The following is an 18527-nucleotide window of genomic DNA, read 5'->3' as shown; positions in this document are numbered from 1 at the left end:
GAGGAGAGCACAGGGAGGTGCCACTGCCCAGGTGCTTCCTACCCTCTCTACACCTCTGGTTATTATAGCACAAGTCATTCTATTTTTGCACAGGCTCCTATTTTATGCAATAAAAACTAGGGACCTCTTTACTAAGCTGTATTAAGTGCTATTGCATACCTAATGCAACTAAAATAGAGTACTACAGGATCACTCCAGACATCCTGCAGTAACTTCAAAATGTGTATGTGCCAATTACTCTTGTATTTTTCAGGGGGCCTGTCAGGGCAGAGAGGGTCTAACAAACCAATTCCTCTTAATAATAGCTTGAAATATCTTGAAACCAAAAAGTCACAGAGTCCACAGACTAATAAACCCAAAAAATGAGTATATTAAGAGGTCCGAAAGGGGTATCAGACAGCCCTACAAACCAATGAAGTTTGAGGGGGATACACTCTTCATATACCCCACAGTATCTCCTCCTCCGTGTTAATTCTTATTCTGTTTTATTTAATTTTATCTTATTATCTTTTTCTTTGTTACTTTGTTACTTATTTGACATTATTACTGCTGGAGCTATATTATAAATACTTAGCTTTCAGCCTTGATGTCATTCCCCTGAACGCCAACGCATTTCGTGTTCTTTGTCAAGGCGACATGGGGAAAGCTGAAACCCAGAAAAACATCATAATTAGCATTCCACTAAAGAATTTTTTACTACTAAAATCATAACTCTCCTATTGCTTCAATATCTTAGCTTACCTACTAAGGTGAACATACTCTGCATACCGCCGCTAAGCTTATCAAAAGACAAGCCGCGGCGTCCAAACTCTGGACTTAAAAACCCCCGTCTGAATGACGACATATCCGGGAGGAACTCATCAGATCATACTAAAAACTGATTAGCCTGCATTTAAAGAGACAGCACGAAGTTAAAGGTCCGATTGAGCTAGCCAATCGGAAGACTCATTAAGCCCCTTGGGGGACATAGTGTCTAAAGTGAACATCCACCGGAGTTCACATCGATTTAACCTCCGGGCAGTGTTCCCACCCTCCCACCCTACAATAATACGATCTAGAACACGCCACTTCAAGTCCTTTAACGTGTGGCCACAACTTATCCAGTGACGGACAAGCGGGGAGGATTCATTACGAGTATAAACTCTGGATTTGTGCTCTGTAAGACGAACCCGTATAGGACGGGTCGTTCTGCCTACGTATAGCTTGGGGCAGGGGCACTGAATTACATATATAACATTATCAGAGTTACAGGTGGTATTATGTTTGATTTTAAATATCTCCCCCGTAATAGGATGGGTCCAATTTTCCCCAGATATGGTGAAACTACACAATTGGCATTGGCCACACGGGAGGTGACTCCCACCTTGGGAAAAACCTCTCTCCTGAAATTTATTATGGTTTACAAATTCACCCAGATTTCTTCTTCTCCTATATGAGCAAATTGGGTGATCATCCAAGGTGGGAATCGCCAACCTAGGGATATACCAGTATTTTTTCACGATCTGTGAAATCTGATGGGCAAGGGTGGAGAACTCCTGTCCAGAGAATCTTCATCCCTGCTTGTCTCATGTAACAACCACTCTCTATGCACATGCTTAGCTCTTTTATAAGCACTTTGAACTATGGCATAGGGATATCCACGTTGGTAAAATCTCGCTTTCATTATTCTAGCTTGCACCCGAAAATCATCTGTGGAATGACAAATTCTTCTCAGCCTCAAAAACTGGCTGATAGGCAAGCTTTTCTTTAGATTCTCAGGGTGAAAACTATGAAAGCGTAGGAGGCTGTTACGGTCTGTATCTTTTCTATACAGAGAGGTATGAAGGTGAGTACCTCCCATCTTCTTCACTAGAATGTCCAGAAACAGAATCTCATGATATTTAATGGTCGCTGTAAATTTGATGTTATTATCCAAAGCATTCAATGCTTCAATGAATTGAATCAGATCTTTTTCAGTAGAAGTCCAGATGCAAAAAATATTATCAAGAAATCTCATCCAGATTTTCACATTTTTGTAGCCGGGAAGGTGATAAATCTGGCCCTCCTCCAAATCTGCCATATATAAGGCAGCTAAGGAGGGAGCCAGAGAAGCCCCCATAGCTATTCCGTGGCTATTCCGAGTGTATCCCCCTCAAACTTCATTGGTTTGTAGGGCTGTCTGATACCTCTTTCGGACCTCTTAATATACTCATTTTTTGGGTTTATTAGTCTGTGGACTCTGTGACTCTTTGGTTTCAAGGGCAGAGAGGGGGCATTCTTGTGCTAACCAGTTAGTGCAGCCACGTTACAACACACTAACTAGTTAGCATGCAGATACCATGTAAGCCCTTAGGCCCTGATTTTATAGGGTCCGCCTAAATTTAGGTGGCGATATCGACACGGATTCTATAAAACCTAGGCGCCCATTATAGAATCATGCTCATCATCTTAATATTGAGGCGTTCCCAATTCATGCCAGGGTTTTCTAAAGTTAGGTGCCGATATCAGAGCCTAAAGGCCTAACCATGCCCACTTTTAGGGCTCCTTTTACAATGGCGCGCTAGCGGTTTAACGCACATAATACTGTGCCCTAAACCGCCGGCCGTGCTAGCCGCTACTGCCTCCTCTTGAGCAGGCGGTAGTTTTAAGGCCAGCGTGGGGGTTAACGCGTGCTGAAAAGTCGCATGTGTTAACCCCGCTAGCGCGGCTTAATAAAAGGCACCCTTAGTGTAGGCACTTTGGACTAGGAACCTACTTTTCTATAGAATTGCGTTTTTTGAGTTAGGTGCCTAACTTTCAGTTAAGTCCAATTGAAAGGTCCACTTGTGAGGTGTTGACTGCCAATATCAGCCCTGATTAAACCTATTGCTCAATCAAAGTAGGCTCATACACTAATTTGTGTTAATGGCCATGCACTAATGATAACATTAGTGCTTAGCCATTAAACTGGAAAATTGACTGTTTTCTGACTGTGGAAGAAATTGCCTTAGTCTTTTTTTTTAATTAACTGCCTTTTTCATGAAGACATTCACCCAAAATTGTTTACAATACATTGAAGTATTTTCCTTATCTGTCCTATCAGGCTCACAATCTAATTGGGGTACCTGGGGCAAGAGGGTTAAATGACTTGTCCAGAGATGAGCGCTGCACGGGAACGGGGATGACGGGAATCCCGCGGGGATCCCTCGGGTTCCCCCTTCGGGTCACGGGGATCCCGTGGGGACGCCCCCTAGGATCGCGGGGATCCCATGGGGACTCCCCCCAGGGTCGCGGGGATCCCGTGGGGATGCCTCCTAGGGTTGTGGGGATCCTGCCGGGTTCGATACAACTCGAGCTGTGAGGCTCGTCTTCTTTTTCCTACCTGCCCTGTCGCAGAACACATAGCCGACTGGAAGTCTTCCCCGATGTTAGCACTGACGTCGGAGGGAGGGCTAAAGCAAAGCCCTCCCTCCCTCCGACGTCAGCGCTGACATCGGGGAAGACTTCCGGTCGGCTATGTGTGCTGGGGCAGTGCAGGCAGGAAATAGAAGATGAGCCTCGCAGCTCGAGCTCCATTTGGCTGAGAAAGTTGCTGGTAATTTGCTTGCAGATGAGGGCTGGGAGGCAAAAGCGGAACACAAAATGGGGGAGGGAGTGTGTTTTTGGACACAAGGCATGAACTTGGTAAAGAGGATGGAAGAAGGGAGGGAAAGAGATGCTGAGGTGGGGGAGGGAGTGCGTTTTGGACACAAGGCATGGACTTGGGAGAGAGGAAGGGAGGGAAAGAGATGCTGAGATGGGGGAGGGAATTCGTTTTTGGACACAAGGCATGAACTTGGAAGAGAGGAAGGGAGGGAAAGAGATGGTTGTGTACATGGGAATGGAAGAAAGGAGAATTTTTGGTCATAGGGAGGGAGTGAGGTACAGATGAGAGGGAGAAATATTGTGGTGGAAAGGGAACAGTGGGACAGACTGAAATGGATGCAAGAGAGAGGAATGTTGGACATAGTGGTGAAGGGAATCGAGGAAGAGAGGTGGCATGGTGCTGGAGAGGGGTGATAGAAGGAGAAATGTTGAGCATGGGGCTGGTGGGCAGGCATGAAAGATGAGAAAGGGATAAATGCTGGACCATGGTAGGAGGAACCAATGGTCAGCAACAGAAGAATTTACAGAAGATGGGAAAGCGGAAAAAAGAAACTGGGACCAACTTTATGGAAAAATAAGTCTCCAGACAACAAAGGTAAAAAACGGAATTTATTGACTAAAATATGTTAGCTTTGGGAAATCTATATAGCAGATGTCTTTGTATTGTGTTCAAAATAAAAGGAAATGAATTTCTGGTTTTATTTCTATAGTGTTGAAGTACTTGCTGACACTTGCTGTGACTGGTGGTTATCCCCAAGCACCGCCAGCAGAGGACCTCCTCTAGAGACGGCCAGAACTCCCCTCCACCAAGCACAGCACTCACTGGCAACATCCATGAGCCACTGAGGTGCCAGCATCTGTGACTTAGGGACGCTACTGCTGCCTGCCAAGCTTGGCAAAAGGGACCCTCGGCCAACCGCAAAGGAAGTCCTCAGCTGACAGCTTGGGGGTTCTCATCAGCTGAGTATTTATATTTTATATTTACATTAGAGGCTCTGGTAGAATCCCATTTACAAATAAGCAAACACACTTTATTAATTTGGAAATATTAATTGGGAAGAATACATACTTTGTAAATGGATTTCTACCAGAGCCTTTAATTCAGTAGCATAATTAAATGAAATAACTATTTCTGAAGTTTATAGGGATGGGTGGGGACTGAGGGGATTCCTCGCAGGCACGGGTGGGGACGGAGGGGATTCCTTGTGGGGATGGGTGGGATTCCTCACGGGGACAGGTGGGATTTTGGCAGGGATGGGTGGGGACGGGTGGGATTTCTGTCCCCGCGCAACTCTCTAGTCCAGAGTCACAGGAAACAAGCTGGGATTGAACTCACAACCTCAGGGTGTTGAGTCAGCATCTTTAACCATTAGGCTACTCCTCCCCTTAGTGTACTGAAAAGACACACATAAGGGTGTGCTAAAACTATTTCATGCCATAGATTTGTAAAAGGGCCCATAACTGTCAAAATAACCTATCTAAAAAAGGGGCAGGATTTTTAAAATTTCTACATCTAAGTGGTGCTATTTAGCCTTTAGACATGTAAAATAGACAGTAAAGTGGGCCAGTCAAATAGCAGGAATAATTTTGAAATGTCTAATTTGGTTGTTTAAACTTATACATGGATGTTTAGCAATGCTACCTAAATGGATGAAGCCAATTAATACACATATAGGGCTCCTTTTACAAAGCCGCGCTAGCGGTTTTAACGAATGCACTGGATTTGCGCGCGCTCTATTGTGCGCTAGCCGGAAATCTACTGCCTGCTCAAAAGGAGGCAATGGCGGCTAGCGCATGTGGCAATTTAGCGCACGCTATTCCGCGCGCTAAGGCCCTAGCGCGGCTTTGTAAAAGGAGCCCATCATTTGAAACTATCTAAGTTGTTTTCAAATTATATATTGATGAGATGCCTGTCTCCATTTCCTTGATAGTGCCTGGATTTTATGGGGTGGACTGTAAGGGCCAGGGAAGCCTTCACTTAGTGAAAGAAGTCCACTATTTTGAACTTACATTGAGGTTTGTTAGATCCCTAAAGAGAGCACTGAGGAACAACAGATTGGGAAGGTTAAAGGAACCAAGAATATCATTAAACGGTGCTGAGAATGAGATGCTGGTTACTAGTCCAGAGAGAGCTGGAAGGTCTGATGGGATGCTGATGCTCAGGTTCAGAGATACTCGAGAGAGAGGGACATTAATGGTTCTTGAGTGGACAACTTCAGACCTTATCTGGAGTACTGCGTCCAATATTGGTCGCCGTACCTAAAGAAGGATATAGTGATACTCGAGAGGGTTCAGAAGAGAGTGACACGTTTGATAAAAGGTATGGAAAACCTTTCATACGCTGAAAGATTAGAGAGACTGGGGCTTTTTTCGCTGGAGAAGCGGAGACTTAGAGGGGATATGATAGAGACTTAGAAGATCACGAAGGGCACAGAGAAAGTGGAGAGGGACAGATTCTTCAAACTTTCGACAACTACAAGAACGAGAGGGCATTCCGAAAAATTAAAAGGAGACAGATTCAGAACCAATGCTAGGAAGTTCTTCTTCACCCAACGGGTGGTGGACATCTGGAACGCGCTTCCAGAGGGAGTGATAGGACAGGGTACAGTATTGGGTTTCAAGAAGGGATTAGATGATTTCCTGAAGGAAAAGGAGATAGAGGGCTAGTATACAGGTTCTGGATCTGATGGGCCGCTGCGGGAGCGGACTGCTGGGCATGATGGACCTCAGGTCTGACCCAGTAGAGGCACGGCTTATGTTCTTATATTCTTATAGAGGGATTCTTCCTTTCTAGAATGCCCAAGAGGTAAAACCAGCACTGGATCTTAGATTTAGACATATATGAAAACCACAGTGGATGAAGCTTGATGATTTGAATCGCGAGTACTGCTAATGTGAAGCATAAACTTTATGCTTGACATAATGTAAGCCATTTATTTTTTACTATTTAGGTTTCTTCCTCTTGTCATCCAAATTGGAGCCAATTCCACAAGCTGGTCCTTTTCCACTAATGCTGAGCAACATGTCCTCTCCAACGATGAGCTCCACAGGACAACAAGGTCAGCCCTTTTATTCTCTTCTGTACCTTGGCAGGCCATTTAGGAGATACTGATTGCTTTTATCTCCTGTCAGAATTGACCCATGTTGCCAAAGATTTATTTTAAAATGATTTATGTATTGTATAAGAAGTTTTCATATGATGATGTAGGCTATATCAGCGGATGAAGTTATTAAGAGTTCTTCCACGCCTCTCCCTCCATGACCTATTGGAATTTTTTCAAAAACCAGGCTTTTTTATATGTTCAGAATGGTGTATTTTTACAATTGCAGTACTGTTTTCTAATGTTGATGTTTCGTTCATTGAACAGTAAAAATACGTTAACCCAGACTTGCTGTTGTGGGGACAATTTTTTATTATGTGGAGAATCTCATCATGCAGATGTATTCACTGCAGCATCTACTGTATAATCCCAAATTGAGCACAAGGTTTCTTTTGCACAAGGACATGCTCTTAGGTACAGGAAGATATAGGACATACTGTCAACAGATGAAATAATGAGCCTTATTCAAGAATATATTTTTCCTTAGTCACAGAATGAAAAAAAAAAAAAAAGTTATTTTTGACTCAGTTCTTTTAACAGAAGAAAATGTTTGTTTAGTGCACAATACAGAAATGGCTGCGAAGGTTATTTTTTGATCTTTTTCCTTTTGCTTATTTGTTTTAGAAATGGTATACATACTAAAAGGAAACACATCGGTACCCCTGTGTAATTGGTTCAGCGATTTGCATTGTTTTATCACTCTACTAAGTACCTTTAGGATAAATTAAAGTCAATGTATCCAAAGTTACTGTAATAATTCACAGTGCACACTCTATAGAGAAGTACTTAGCTGAAGTCAATAGTCCTTTTTCTGGAAAACAATTTCATCTCTTCTGCATTGCACTCTGCCTTGTGCTTTAAGAGATTTCCTCGTCTTCCTCGTGTTCGCTCCAGGCCCCCACTCATTTGAGATCATGAATCCATTATGGCATAATCAGCTTACTCTGTCTCCATTCCTTTTCTATTTTTAATAGGCTTCTGAGAATCCATTTGTTTATGATTTCTGATTAGTTTCTCTGGATGCTCACACTTTATTCTTACCCGTCACCCACTCATGGTGCAGAGTGAAAGCACATGTATCTCTGTTTTGCCTATGTTGATATTGTTCAATGATGAGATTGAAAGCTTTCAATTAATATACTTACTAGTACTAAAGTTAGTACTAGAAGAAACCGGTGGTAGGATATGCAACTTATTTTTTAGTTCTTTTGGAGGGTGGTTAATGTAATTATAATACATTGGAAACTGAAGCTTAACATTGTGTACTTAAATAGCAAAGATGTAAATTAACTGGCTAGATGTCATTTAATCATGTGCCCAAACTGCTGGTTTTCCTGTCAGTTACATCTGAAATTAAGAAACATTTCAAAGGGTCATTTAAATTGATAAAAGCACATTGGAATTTAATGTTTGAAGTATTTATCAACCTCGGTCTGGAGGATTCTAAGTGGTGAAAAGATGGTGTTTGAAAAAGCTCTTTCCAAGACTGAGACAAGAGAAGTGTAGGAAAGCAGTTAATAGATGCTTTTGTCTAATCTGTTTTTAATTCAGCTATGCATTATTTTATTTACCTTCTAAAACAATACAAACAGTCCTTTAAGAAAAAGTGTGGCAGAGAGAATTGACTGAAAAGGCAGAATCAGCTTAAAATGTGTACTTACCGTCATTTCCCCCCTCCCCCACACTTTTACAAAACCATAGCGTGGTTTTTAGTGCTGGCCACGGTGGTAACAGCTCCGACGCTCATAGGAATGAGTTTCAAAGTTGTTGCGACCATGGTCAGTGCTAAAAACCATGATACAGTTTTGTAAAGGGGGGGGGGGGTATTTTTATCCATAATTCATAATAATATGTCATAGCCAATGTTGGCTAGTTCCCTTTATCATGATTCAAGCCCTACTCAAGAGTCTGAAAATCATGAATGTATTGTCTAAAAATGTGTGAGGTGCCCAACAGTGCTGCTGTCTGAAATTTGGCTGTTGTAATTTATTCCAATTTTAGATAGTCCAAATTTTTTCTGAGTCCTGGTGGCATTGCACCCAGTGCCCCCTGGCAGCAGTCAGTACCGCTGTTCATCTTTTTTTTCCTCCCCCCAAATTTTCACAATTTCTAGTTGCAAATCTTGGTATTTTGTGACCTTTTCAAATTCTTTACATTTCACATTACTATTTCTCAAAATGGTTATAGTAATAAACCAAACATGGTTCTTTTCCATGACAATAATATCTGGTGTATTATGTTCTAGGTGTCAGTCACTCTGAATTTGAAGTTCTATAAAAAAAAAATTTGCTTGGTTATTTGCAATAACTTTATCTATACTTTCATACTATCTGTAGTTGTTATTTATTGGAAATCAACACTACTTTTGCATAAAAATAGTGTAATATTTTGCCTACTTGATCACCTCTGATTTTGTAGTCAGTCTGTATAATTTTGCTGTATCCATTTTAGTATATGATCAGCTGTTTCATCTTTGTCTTCGCACAATCAGCATTTATTATCATCGCTTGTCTTTTCTATTTTTGTCTGGATGACATTTGTGCATAGTCCTTGTTCTTGGGCAGCAAAAGTCAATCTTTCTGTTTCCATCTTTAATGTACTGATTTTAAGCCACTGCTGTGTTCTTCAATTGTCCAATTTTACTTCAGTATCTTTCAAAAAATGCCCATGGAGTGGTTTAGTTTTCATGCTTTCTAAGTTTATAATAAGTGTTGCTTTTTATATTTCTGTTTAGGTTGCAGTTCTGCAATTAATGATAATATAATAATATACATTATGCATAAAACAGAAGCTTCAGAATTATCTAAGTATCATAAAATGTACCTTGAATGCAGCAAAACTATTTACTACAAGAATAAAGCCCCAGACTGAGCTGGGGGCTGCCTAATGTAAAGCCAAACTTGTTAGGCAAATTCAGGGAAAGGAGGTGTTGATTGGTGGAATTGTGCCCACCATCTGTATGGACATATTGGTGGATTTTTGTATTCGTTTTGTTTTTGGGTTTGGTGAGGAAGGTGGTTTTTCCAACCCTCCATCGCATTTTTTAAAAATACTGTAATTCTTTAGAATGATTTCAGGAAAGTGATGTGTCGCAAGTTTGGACTGCCCTGGGCATGTCTTGGTGGGGGTGACCTCTCTGCCCCCCCTACCATGTCTAATTTCCAATTGTCCAATTAAAGCCAATTGTGAAGTGTTGAGACGGGCCCTGCCAGCTAAATGAGACCATGCTACCATTTTTCAGCATTTTGCAGGGTTACTGAATAAGTCAAACTTCTAATAAAATAATAAATATGTCTTGGACAGATTTGAAAGATTATATGGCCCTTTTGCTAAACTGAATTAAGCATTTAATGTGGCTTTTACTTCATGCTAGACATTAGCACAGACCTGTACAAATGTCTTCTGAGCTACAAAATCAGCTAGCATGATAAAAATCTTGCATTAACTTCTTAATGCTGGAGTAGACTGAAGCTGGGTATACAATGGGCAGGTGGAGGAGTGGCCGGCTGTGACTAGTACATGTTTGGTACTATGTGCTAGCTGTCATGACTAATGATAGTGTATCTGCAGTTACCATGACCTCAAGAGGAGTTGGTAAGTGTACCTGCATTACTGGCAGTCTGTTAGCACAGCTGATGTCACAACAGGTGTGGAAATGGTTCTCTTTCTTGCACTTCCAATGCCTCTGACTATCCCTTGCACTCTCAAGTTCTTTTGATGCCTTACCCCAGGTCAGAACCCCAACTTCTGGGAATAAGCATCAACCTTTCTCACAACCAGACCCTCTTCCACCCCCCGGCACCTCCAGGGACTTACCTGTGGGTTACTTTGATGATCCAGAATTCAAAATTGTGCTGATGACCTCTAGTGGTTGTCTCTGCATGTAAGATAGCCCCCATGTACAATCTGCCCTGTGTGGTTAATGAAGGGCAGATACAGCGCACTTCCCCTGCATTTACATGTAATTGAACTCTGAAGTTTATTTTGCCAGCGAATGTGGTGAAAGCAGTTAGCTTAGCAGGGTTTGAAAAAGGTTTGGCTAACTTCCTAAAAGAGAAGTCCATAAGCCATTGTTAAGATGGATGTGGGGGATCTAATGCTTATTCCTAGAATAAGCAGTATAAAATATGTTTTACTCTTTGAGATCTTGAGAGGTACTTGTGAATTGGGTTGGCCATTGTTGGAAACAAGATACTGAGCTTGATGGACCTATGGTCTGTCCCAGTATGACAGCTCTTATGCTCTCATATTTACAGTCTTTGTACTTACCACACATTGATTTTTGCTGTTAATGTGTAATAAGTACAACACTTACCACACTTTGATAAAAGAGCCCCTGTGCTACGTGTTTGTCTGTGCTGGCAAGTAAATCCAGAGTAGGTAGACTCCAATCGACCCATAGGAGCCAATGTGTTAATATTGATTGGCTCTGAAGTAAATGGTCGGCACGAGAAGATTTCTCACTCTATCTGCTCATGAAAATATTATTGTGCAAATAACATTTGTGGCATATAATTTCTGATAAAATCCACATAAATAATTGCAAAATATCTGCTTATAATTATTCTTGAGAACTTGTGTCTGCAGTATTAACAATCTTATGTATTTATTTATCTGTAGTTATATATTAAGTCTTAAAAAATGTTTTGGGAGCAATTTTAAAAGGATGCAGCAAGAACACGTTTAAATGTTGGTATTATTTATTCACCCCCTCCCTTTTGCAAAACTGCAAAAGCAGTTTTTAGTGCTGGCTCTGGGCTGCTCCCTACGCTCGTAGGAACTCTTTGAGTGTCGGAGCAGCACGGAACATTCATCTTGTCGGCTGGCACTAAAAACTGCTTTTGCGGTTTTGTAAAAGAGGGTGGGTGGGTAAATTTGCTATACCAAGGGACTCTTCTATCAAACTGCGCTAGCAGTTTTTAGCACAGAGAGCTGCGATGAATGGCCCTTACTGCTCCCGACGCTCATAGGAACTCTGTGAGCATCGGAAGCAGCGCGGGCCATTCAGCGCGGCTCACGGCGCTACAGACTGCTAGCGCAGTTTGATAGAAGAGGCCCTGAGTATTACAAAAATAGTCAAATAGCATGCTAATGAATTGGTTAGTGGAATTCATCACCTCAGTAGCCACTTTGCATTCATTTTGTGGATGCCTTCACAACAGCAAAATTATATGTGAAAACGGAGCAAATAGTGCTGGAAAAAATTACAACCATGATTACTTGCCAGTTTTTCAGGTGTTATCACACTTGCAAAGGCACTCACGCTTCAGAATGTTGGCCTTATGGTGAGAAAGCCTTGAAGATGCATTTCAGTCATTCCAGATAGAATTGAGAAGGCTGATTCTTAGCAACTCAAGGTCTTCAGAGTACAGTGAATGGATACTCTTTCATTTAAAATAAACACGTTTTGTAGCTCTTCTATGTTACATTGCGTTAAATATTTTTTTTCAGGAATACAGATTGAAACATTTTCATTTTGTATTGTCCCTTCATTTTAGTCTATCATGAATATCTTTTTTTGCTTTCCCATGTATATGTTTATTTCACTTGTCCCATGTTAGTGCATGCTGTATGTTTTGTAATGTGCTTAAATTTAGTTTTTATTTCAAATCTGATTATCTGCCTTTCACCAACAGGCAAAGAAGATGGAGTACCAATTAAAATACAAATAAAACATAATAAGACATAAAACCACACAACATTCATCATTCATAAATATCCAATCATCTATATAAACACTACACAGTAGTATAACAGAGCATTCCACACAGCATAGTCTTCAATAAAGTAGCTATGGAGGAGCTTTGGGAACATGGTCCTCCTTGCTTTGGGCTCAGGCACCCTCCAAATCTGCTAAACACTACGAACTTTTGCATTACAGCAGCAACAAAAGGAGGAGGGGAACGGTTCGGGCACCAAATCTCTTTGCCTGGTGGAACTTCAGCATCTCCACCAGCAAAGGTATTTTGAATGTGTGCGAACTGGGGGGGGGGGGGGGGAGGGGTAGCATATGGATGCAGGTCACTTCCAGTGGTCACCCCCAGCAAAAGACAAGACCATATGACCATAGTAAAGACAGCAATATAAACAACAATCTTAGCAATTCACTTCTCAACAATACAGAATGAAGTGAGACTAAACAAACAAACAAAAACAAAAAACTATACAGAAAATGAGATTGCCACAGAAATGTTGCTGGAAAGCAATGAACATAAATGCTTGCAATCTTAAGTAACAAAGTTCATGATCTGCAAGCCCTAATGTTAGAGGCAGGCTTAGATATTGTTGCTTTCACAGAGACAGGACTTATTGATCCTTGGGACACAAACTTACAAAGCTATAATCTTTTTTAGAAAGTACAGAGATGGTCGATAAAGTGGAGGAATAGCTCTTTATGTGAGGAACAATCCAAGCAACTAAAATACAAGGGGGGCCTGGGGAAACAAAGAAGCAATATGTATCAACTTGAAAAGATAAGATGGAACTTCTATTTACATGGGTCTTGTCTACATATTTCTGACACAATTGGAACAAGTTGATAAAGCTACCATATGCTAGCTGCCATGACTGGCGATATTGATTCTGCAGTTGCCATGACCTCAAGAGGAGTTGGGTAAGCGTACCTGCATTACTGATGTCATAACAGATATCCAAAAGTCGGGAAAGAAAGAGGAGGTGCTATTGCTGGGTGAGTTCAACCTGCCGGATGCGGGTTGCAAAGTTCTTTATGCAGAATTGGAAAGAAGTAGAGCGATGATTCTGCGAAGAAGTAGAGGGAACGTGGATGCCTTTCAAAGTGCTCTGCTCAGACAAATGGTGACAGAACCCACGAAGAAGGAGCGATGCTGGATCTGGTGCAATGGGGAAAGGGTCTCTAATGTCTGAGCTGGTGCCCACCTGGCTGGTAGTGATCATCTAATAGTTTGGTTTGATATAAAAGCTAAAGTGGAGGGCAACTACACAAAACTCAAAGTCCTGGATTTCAAACATGCAGACTTTAGTAAAATGGGGGAGTACCTGAAGAAAGTGCTGATAAGAGAAGTGGAAAAATAGTGGTCCTAGCTGAAAGGATGCAAAAAAAAAAAAAAAGGTGGAACAAAAATACTCAGATGTATACAGGAAAATATGTCAAAAACATGTTTATTATAAAAGCCAAGTAAAAACTTGGAAAATACTGTATATTATAGGTGATGCGCAATGGAATAATAAGGCCCAATATGGTCTGTGTTTTGGCAATATTAGCCTTCCTCAGGAATTCATGTATCCTGAAGACACATCAACTATATACAACGCAGACTTTGGTTTAACAGCAAAACTGCTCTGAATACTTGAATGGGAAACGCACATATAAGAATGGCGTGGATACTGTTCATGGAAGAAAGTGCTTATGTACAAAGAAGTAGCCTAGTGATTAGTGCAGCAGACTGAGAATTTGAGGAACTGGGTTTGGGTCTCACTGCAGCTCATTGTGACTCTGGGCAAGCCACCAGAGGCGTAGCGAAGGAGGGTGGGGTGGACCGCCCTGGGCGCTGTTTCGGTGGGACTGCTGGCACCTATCCTCCTCCCCACCCACCCACCTACCTCTTCAAATGATCGCTAACAGCAAGCAGCATCTCTAACCTGCTGCTCACGCTGGCTTCAGCTCTTTGTCTGATATCATTTCCTGTTTGCGGGACTATTAATGAGGGATCCAGCACTGAATATTGGCCAGAATCCCCATAGCCATGGGTGAAATAGCTGTTGCAACTTAGAGTACCTGTTTAGATTGTGAACCACTCAGATGGCTTTGCTGATGGCTGATATATCAAGTACAAAATAAACTAACCTAAACTTCTAGCAGCAGCCTTGAAATTCTTGCTAGTACTGCAAGATTGTCTTTAGAGGACATGGCAGCCATTTTGGCTATCTTATAAATTATAATGATTGAGTCATTCACCAAACACATCAATCAGAATGATCACTAGAAAATTTGTCCACGATATGGCGATTAACCCAGATTCTGTGAAGTCTGGGTTAATCTCCACATTGTGGACAAATTTTTTAGATAGAACAATCAACATATACTGTATTGATCAAAGCATTAAGACTCCTAAGGCAGGCTTTTGGGCCAAAACATGTACGTATCGAGCCTTTATAAAATAATGATATTGAGAACCACCTGGTTGTCTTCTATGTTTTCTTTGAGTATCTGCCTTGATTAGGTAGAATCTCCTGTTACTTTGTATAGTGCTTAGAATGATGCCAGAAGGAAAAGTTGACAATTGTAAACAGAGCAAAGTGTATGCAATGGAGTGTATGGAACAATGCAGGAGGAGAGAGATGGCGGAGTACCAGAGGTAAGTATGAGATGACTGAGAGTGAAAATCTTGAATGTGAGAGTGAGAATCTTGAACTAAATATGTTGTACCCCAGAAGCCACTGGTGGTGCTTGAAGAGTGGTGTCGTATGGTCTTAGCAACCCACCTTGCATAGTAGCCAAATGGACAGATTTTGAACAGATTGCAGTCTTTTCAGCAATACCTGTGAGATCCCTGTGTAAGCCACATTGCAATAATTAAGTCTACTAATAACTAGGCTCAAGGTCAGAGTCATTTGTGAGTGTTGGTCCAGAAAAGGGCAAATGGAACAAAACTGTCTAACATCCCTAAAGCATGGCTTCACTAGAGAATTAATCTGGGGCTTGAATGTCAGCCCGTGGTCAATAATGATTCCTAGATACCTGAAATGACTGACCATGGTGAGAGAAGTACCATCAATGGTGGGGTCCATAGGTGGCTGGGGTATAAAGCTGATGATCCAGCAACCAATAGACTTAGGTTTAGAGCAAGGTGATTGTCATGTACCTGGTTAACAATGTTATCTAAGGCCAATTGCAGGGGTGAAATGTCGGGAGACAGAGGATCTGTTTGATGCATGATGAGTATGTCATCTGCACTGAAATAAGCATAAAGGCCATTGTCTTAGAGAAAGAAGGCAAGGGGACTCAAAAAGATATTAAGTAGGAGTGGAGCAAGGATGGAGCCCTGGAGAACCCCACAGGGGAAAGAAGAGGTTGAGGCAGTGGACACTTTGAATGATCTATCAGACAGAAAAGAGGTGAACCAATCGAGGGCCACTCCAGTGATGTGGATCACAGACAAGCACTGAAGGAAGAGAGAGAGGTTAGCAAATTCAAATGCTGCAGTTAAGTCAAGTGAGACCAGGAGTGTGATCTTCCCCTGGTCAAGACATGAATGAAGATCACCGAGAAGAGTGGTAATGACAGTTTCTGTACTGTGTTGCTTCCGGAATCCAGATTGGTGAGGGTGTAGAACATGGGTATCGTCTAAGAACTGTGTGATTTGGGTAAAAACTATTTTCTCTGTTAGTTTCAAAATGACTGAGAAATTAGACATGGGGCAGAAGTTTGAAACTACAGATGGGCAAAGGTGGACTTCAAGACTGGGTGGATGACAACCTTTTTCTAAGCAGCTGAAGAGAGCCCAGTACTTAGGCTATTGCAGATCATGGATAGAATGTGTTGTGAAATTGTAAACCATGATTTAGGGATAATATCAAGGGGGCAAAATGTCAGGCGCAAAGTATGGACTATTTTAGTGAGTTAATTTAGGGAGGGGAGGACAAAAACAGAAAAGACCCTGGGATTACCTTCTGAACTTGATCATTTGAGGAGGGGGGGGGAGAAGGTGTGGGCAAACAGGGTAGGTTGGGGAGGGAAGGTGGTTGTGTAGTTGTGACCTTCCCTAGAAAATAGCAAATGTAGCCATGTTTCTGTCAGACATAGGAGATATGGCCAGAAGAAATTAAAAAGATCATAGATAGTGGCAGTCTTGGAATGGACAGAGTAGAAGTTGAGAAAGCCTACAGGAGTTGTGAGATTATCCAGTGGGGATCCTACAGGTGAGGATGGACACAGGGAGAGAGTCTGCCAGGAGGTTGATGCAGTAGAGACATAAAGGAGACATCTGGGTAGAGAGATCAAGTAAGGAGGGTGGGTGGAACGATGTCCCCAATGTTGGGGAATTGGACAGCCTATGGTGGCTGTACTATGGGACTGGAGAAGTATGGAGACCAGTGTGTATCAGGAGGAGAGATTTCAAAGAGATAATAACCATGGCCACCCCCGGAGTCACCACATAGATAAGTGGGCACTTAATGGACTCGATTCAGTAAATGGCAAATGCACGCTGAGTGCTGTTCTATAAATGACACTACAAGATGTGTAGAAACCAAAAAACACTGTGGAGTGATGATGTTCCTGAAATGGATTTTATTGAAAATTTAAAAGTTCCACAAGTCAATGTAAGCAATCCACATGGAAATAAAATGATTCACATAAAAACCTTGAGGACCTAATCCACCGAGAACATAGGACCTAACACGGTCCGTGTTTTGACAAGATAGTCTTCTTCATGGTCCCTGATAGTCCTAAGGTAGTAGATATGTGAAATAAACAGTCCAAAAGTGCAAATATGTGGAACTCAGCAGAGAACGTGCTGCATAAATCAAAAGCAAGTTGGGTGCCATTTATAGAATAGCACGTAGAGCTGGGATTGCACCATGATTTACATCTACTGAAACTTGTGTCTCCTTTTACTAAGGTGCGCTAGCGGTTTTAGCACACGCTACAATGCTGTGCGCACTAAATGCTAACGCCTCCATAGAGCTTGCGTTAGTATTTTTCGTTTAGCGTGTGATAAAAACGCTAGAGCACCTTAGTAAAAGGAGTCCTTGGTGTAAATCCTTATACATAAGGTAGGCACGAATCCCCCAAATTCTATAATACTGTGCGCAACCAGGGCCAGCTCAACTATTGGACCATGTGAGGCTCTGGCTCGGAATGCTGGAAACACAGGGCACCAAAATCTCCAGTTCATTGCCAGTGCCTCATTTGGTCCAAAGCTTTGTCTCCCTCCTTTCTCAGTTCAACATTTCTCCCCTTCTCTCTTCAGCCCCTAATTTGGCATTGCTCCCTCTTCTCACTCCCTCCCTTCTCCTTTCCCTGTGGCCCCCTAAACATTACCTTGCTTGCTGGTAACAATGGTATGCACAGCAGGTTGCTTTCGGCTAGCCCTGGGTCTTCCCTCTGCCGTGCCCTGCCTCTCTCTGATGCAGTTTTCTGTTGGCTGTTTCCAGCAACTAGCACTGAATATCCAATTTTATTTTTGGCCATGGCAACTTAATTGGTTATTTGGTTATGCCAATGTTCAGGTTAAAGATAGGTCTGCTATTTATGTTGCCTATTTTAACCACTAAACATAGCAGGTTCAGTGCTGAATATCCATGATATAACCCCCACCCCCACCCCCAGCTACACCACTTTCACAGTTACATGCAAAGTGACTTTGGCACCTACTCTAAATAGAATTGTATCTAACACTTATGCACATAAATGCCAACTATTGACGCCTATGACATGCATAAGTGCTGATATTCTATAAGCTCTGCACACACTTGCCCCCAGATTCTATATAGGTCTCCAAATTTTGGACACAGATCCCAGATCCATGCAGAAACTAATTAATGAGCCATTAACAATCCATAATTGGTGCTAGCTAACATTCATTTGAGTTTATACGGGGATCTGCCCTGCACCCTATTCTATAAAAGGTGCACCTGCATTTTACAGCTCCTCTCAAAAGGGGTGTGGCTATGGGAAGGACATAGGTGGGGAAGGGGTGTTCCCAGAAATTACGCGTCGTGATATACCATAAGGTCATTTACACACTCAGTCACCATTAGTTGCACAGCAGTGTTCACAGTACAGAAGAAAGTCAAGGGAGATGACCTTTCAACTAAAAACAAGCTTGTTTTTGGTTGAAA

At 41.9% G+C, this 18527-nt stretch overlaps 1 protein-coding gene across 10 annotated transcripts in view; it reads left to right on the top strand.

Annotated features, from left to right (window-relative positions):
- The window catches only part of HDAC9 (histone deacetylase 9), a 1077926-nt gene that overhangs the window by 35515 nt on the left and 1023884 nt on the right, over positions 1–18527 (top strand). For all 10 annotated transcript variants that reach the window (XR_004538111.1, XM_033930934.1, XM_033930932.1 and 7 more), the window contains exon 3: positions 6555–6662. Coding sequence is in view for 9 of the 10 variants with exons in the window: in XM_033930934.1 (XP_033786825.1) it covers positions 6614–6662 (49 nt within the window). In the remaining variant the exon portion in view is untranslated. The remainder of the gene's footprint in view (positions 1–6554; positions 6663–18527) is intronic.

This window comes from Geotrypetes seraphini, chromosome 2 (genome assembly GCF_902459505.1).
Source record: "Geotrypetes seraphini chromosome 2, aGeoSer1.1, whole genome shotgun sequence".
Classification (NCBI taxonomy): Eukaryota; Metazoa; Chordata; class Amphibia; order Gymnophiona; family Dermophiidae; genus Geotrypetes; species Geotrypetes seraphini.
The sequence above is the reverse complement of the archived record's forward strand: the minus strand, read 5'-3'. Positions and strand labels throughout refer to the sequence as shown.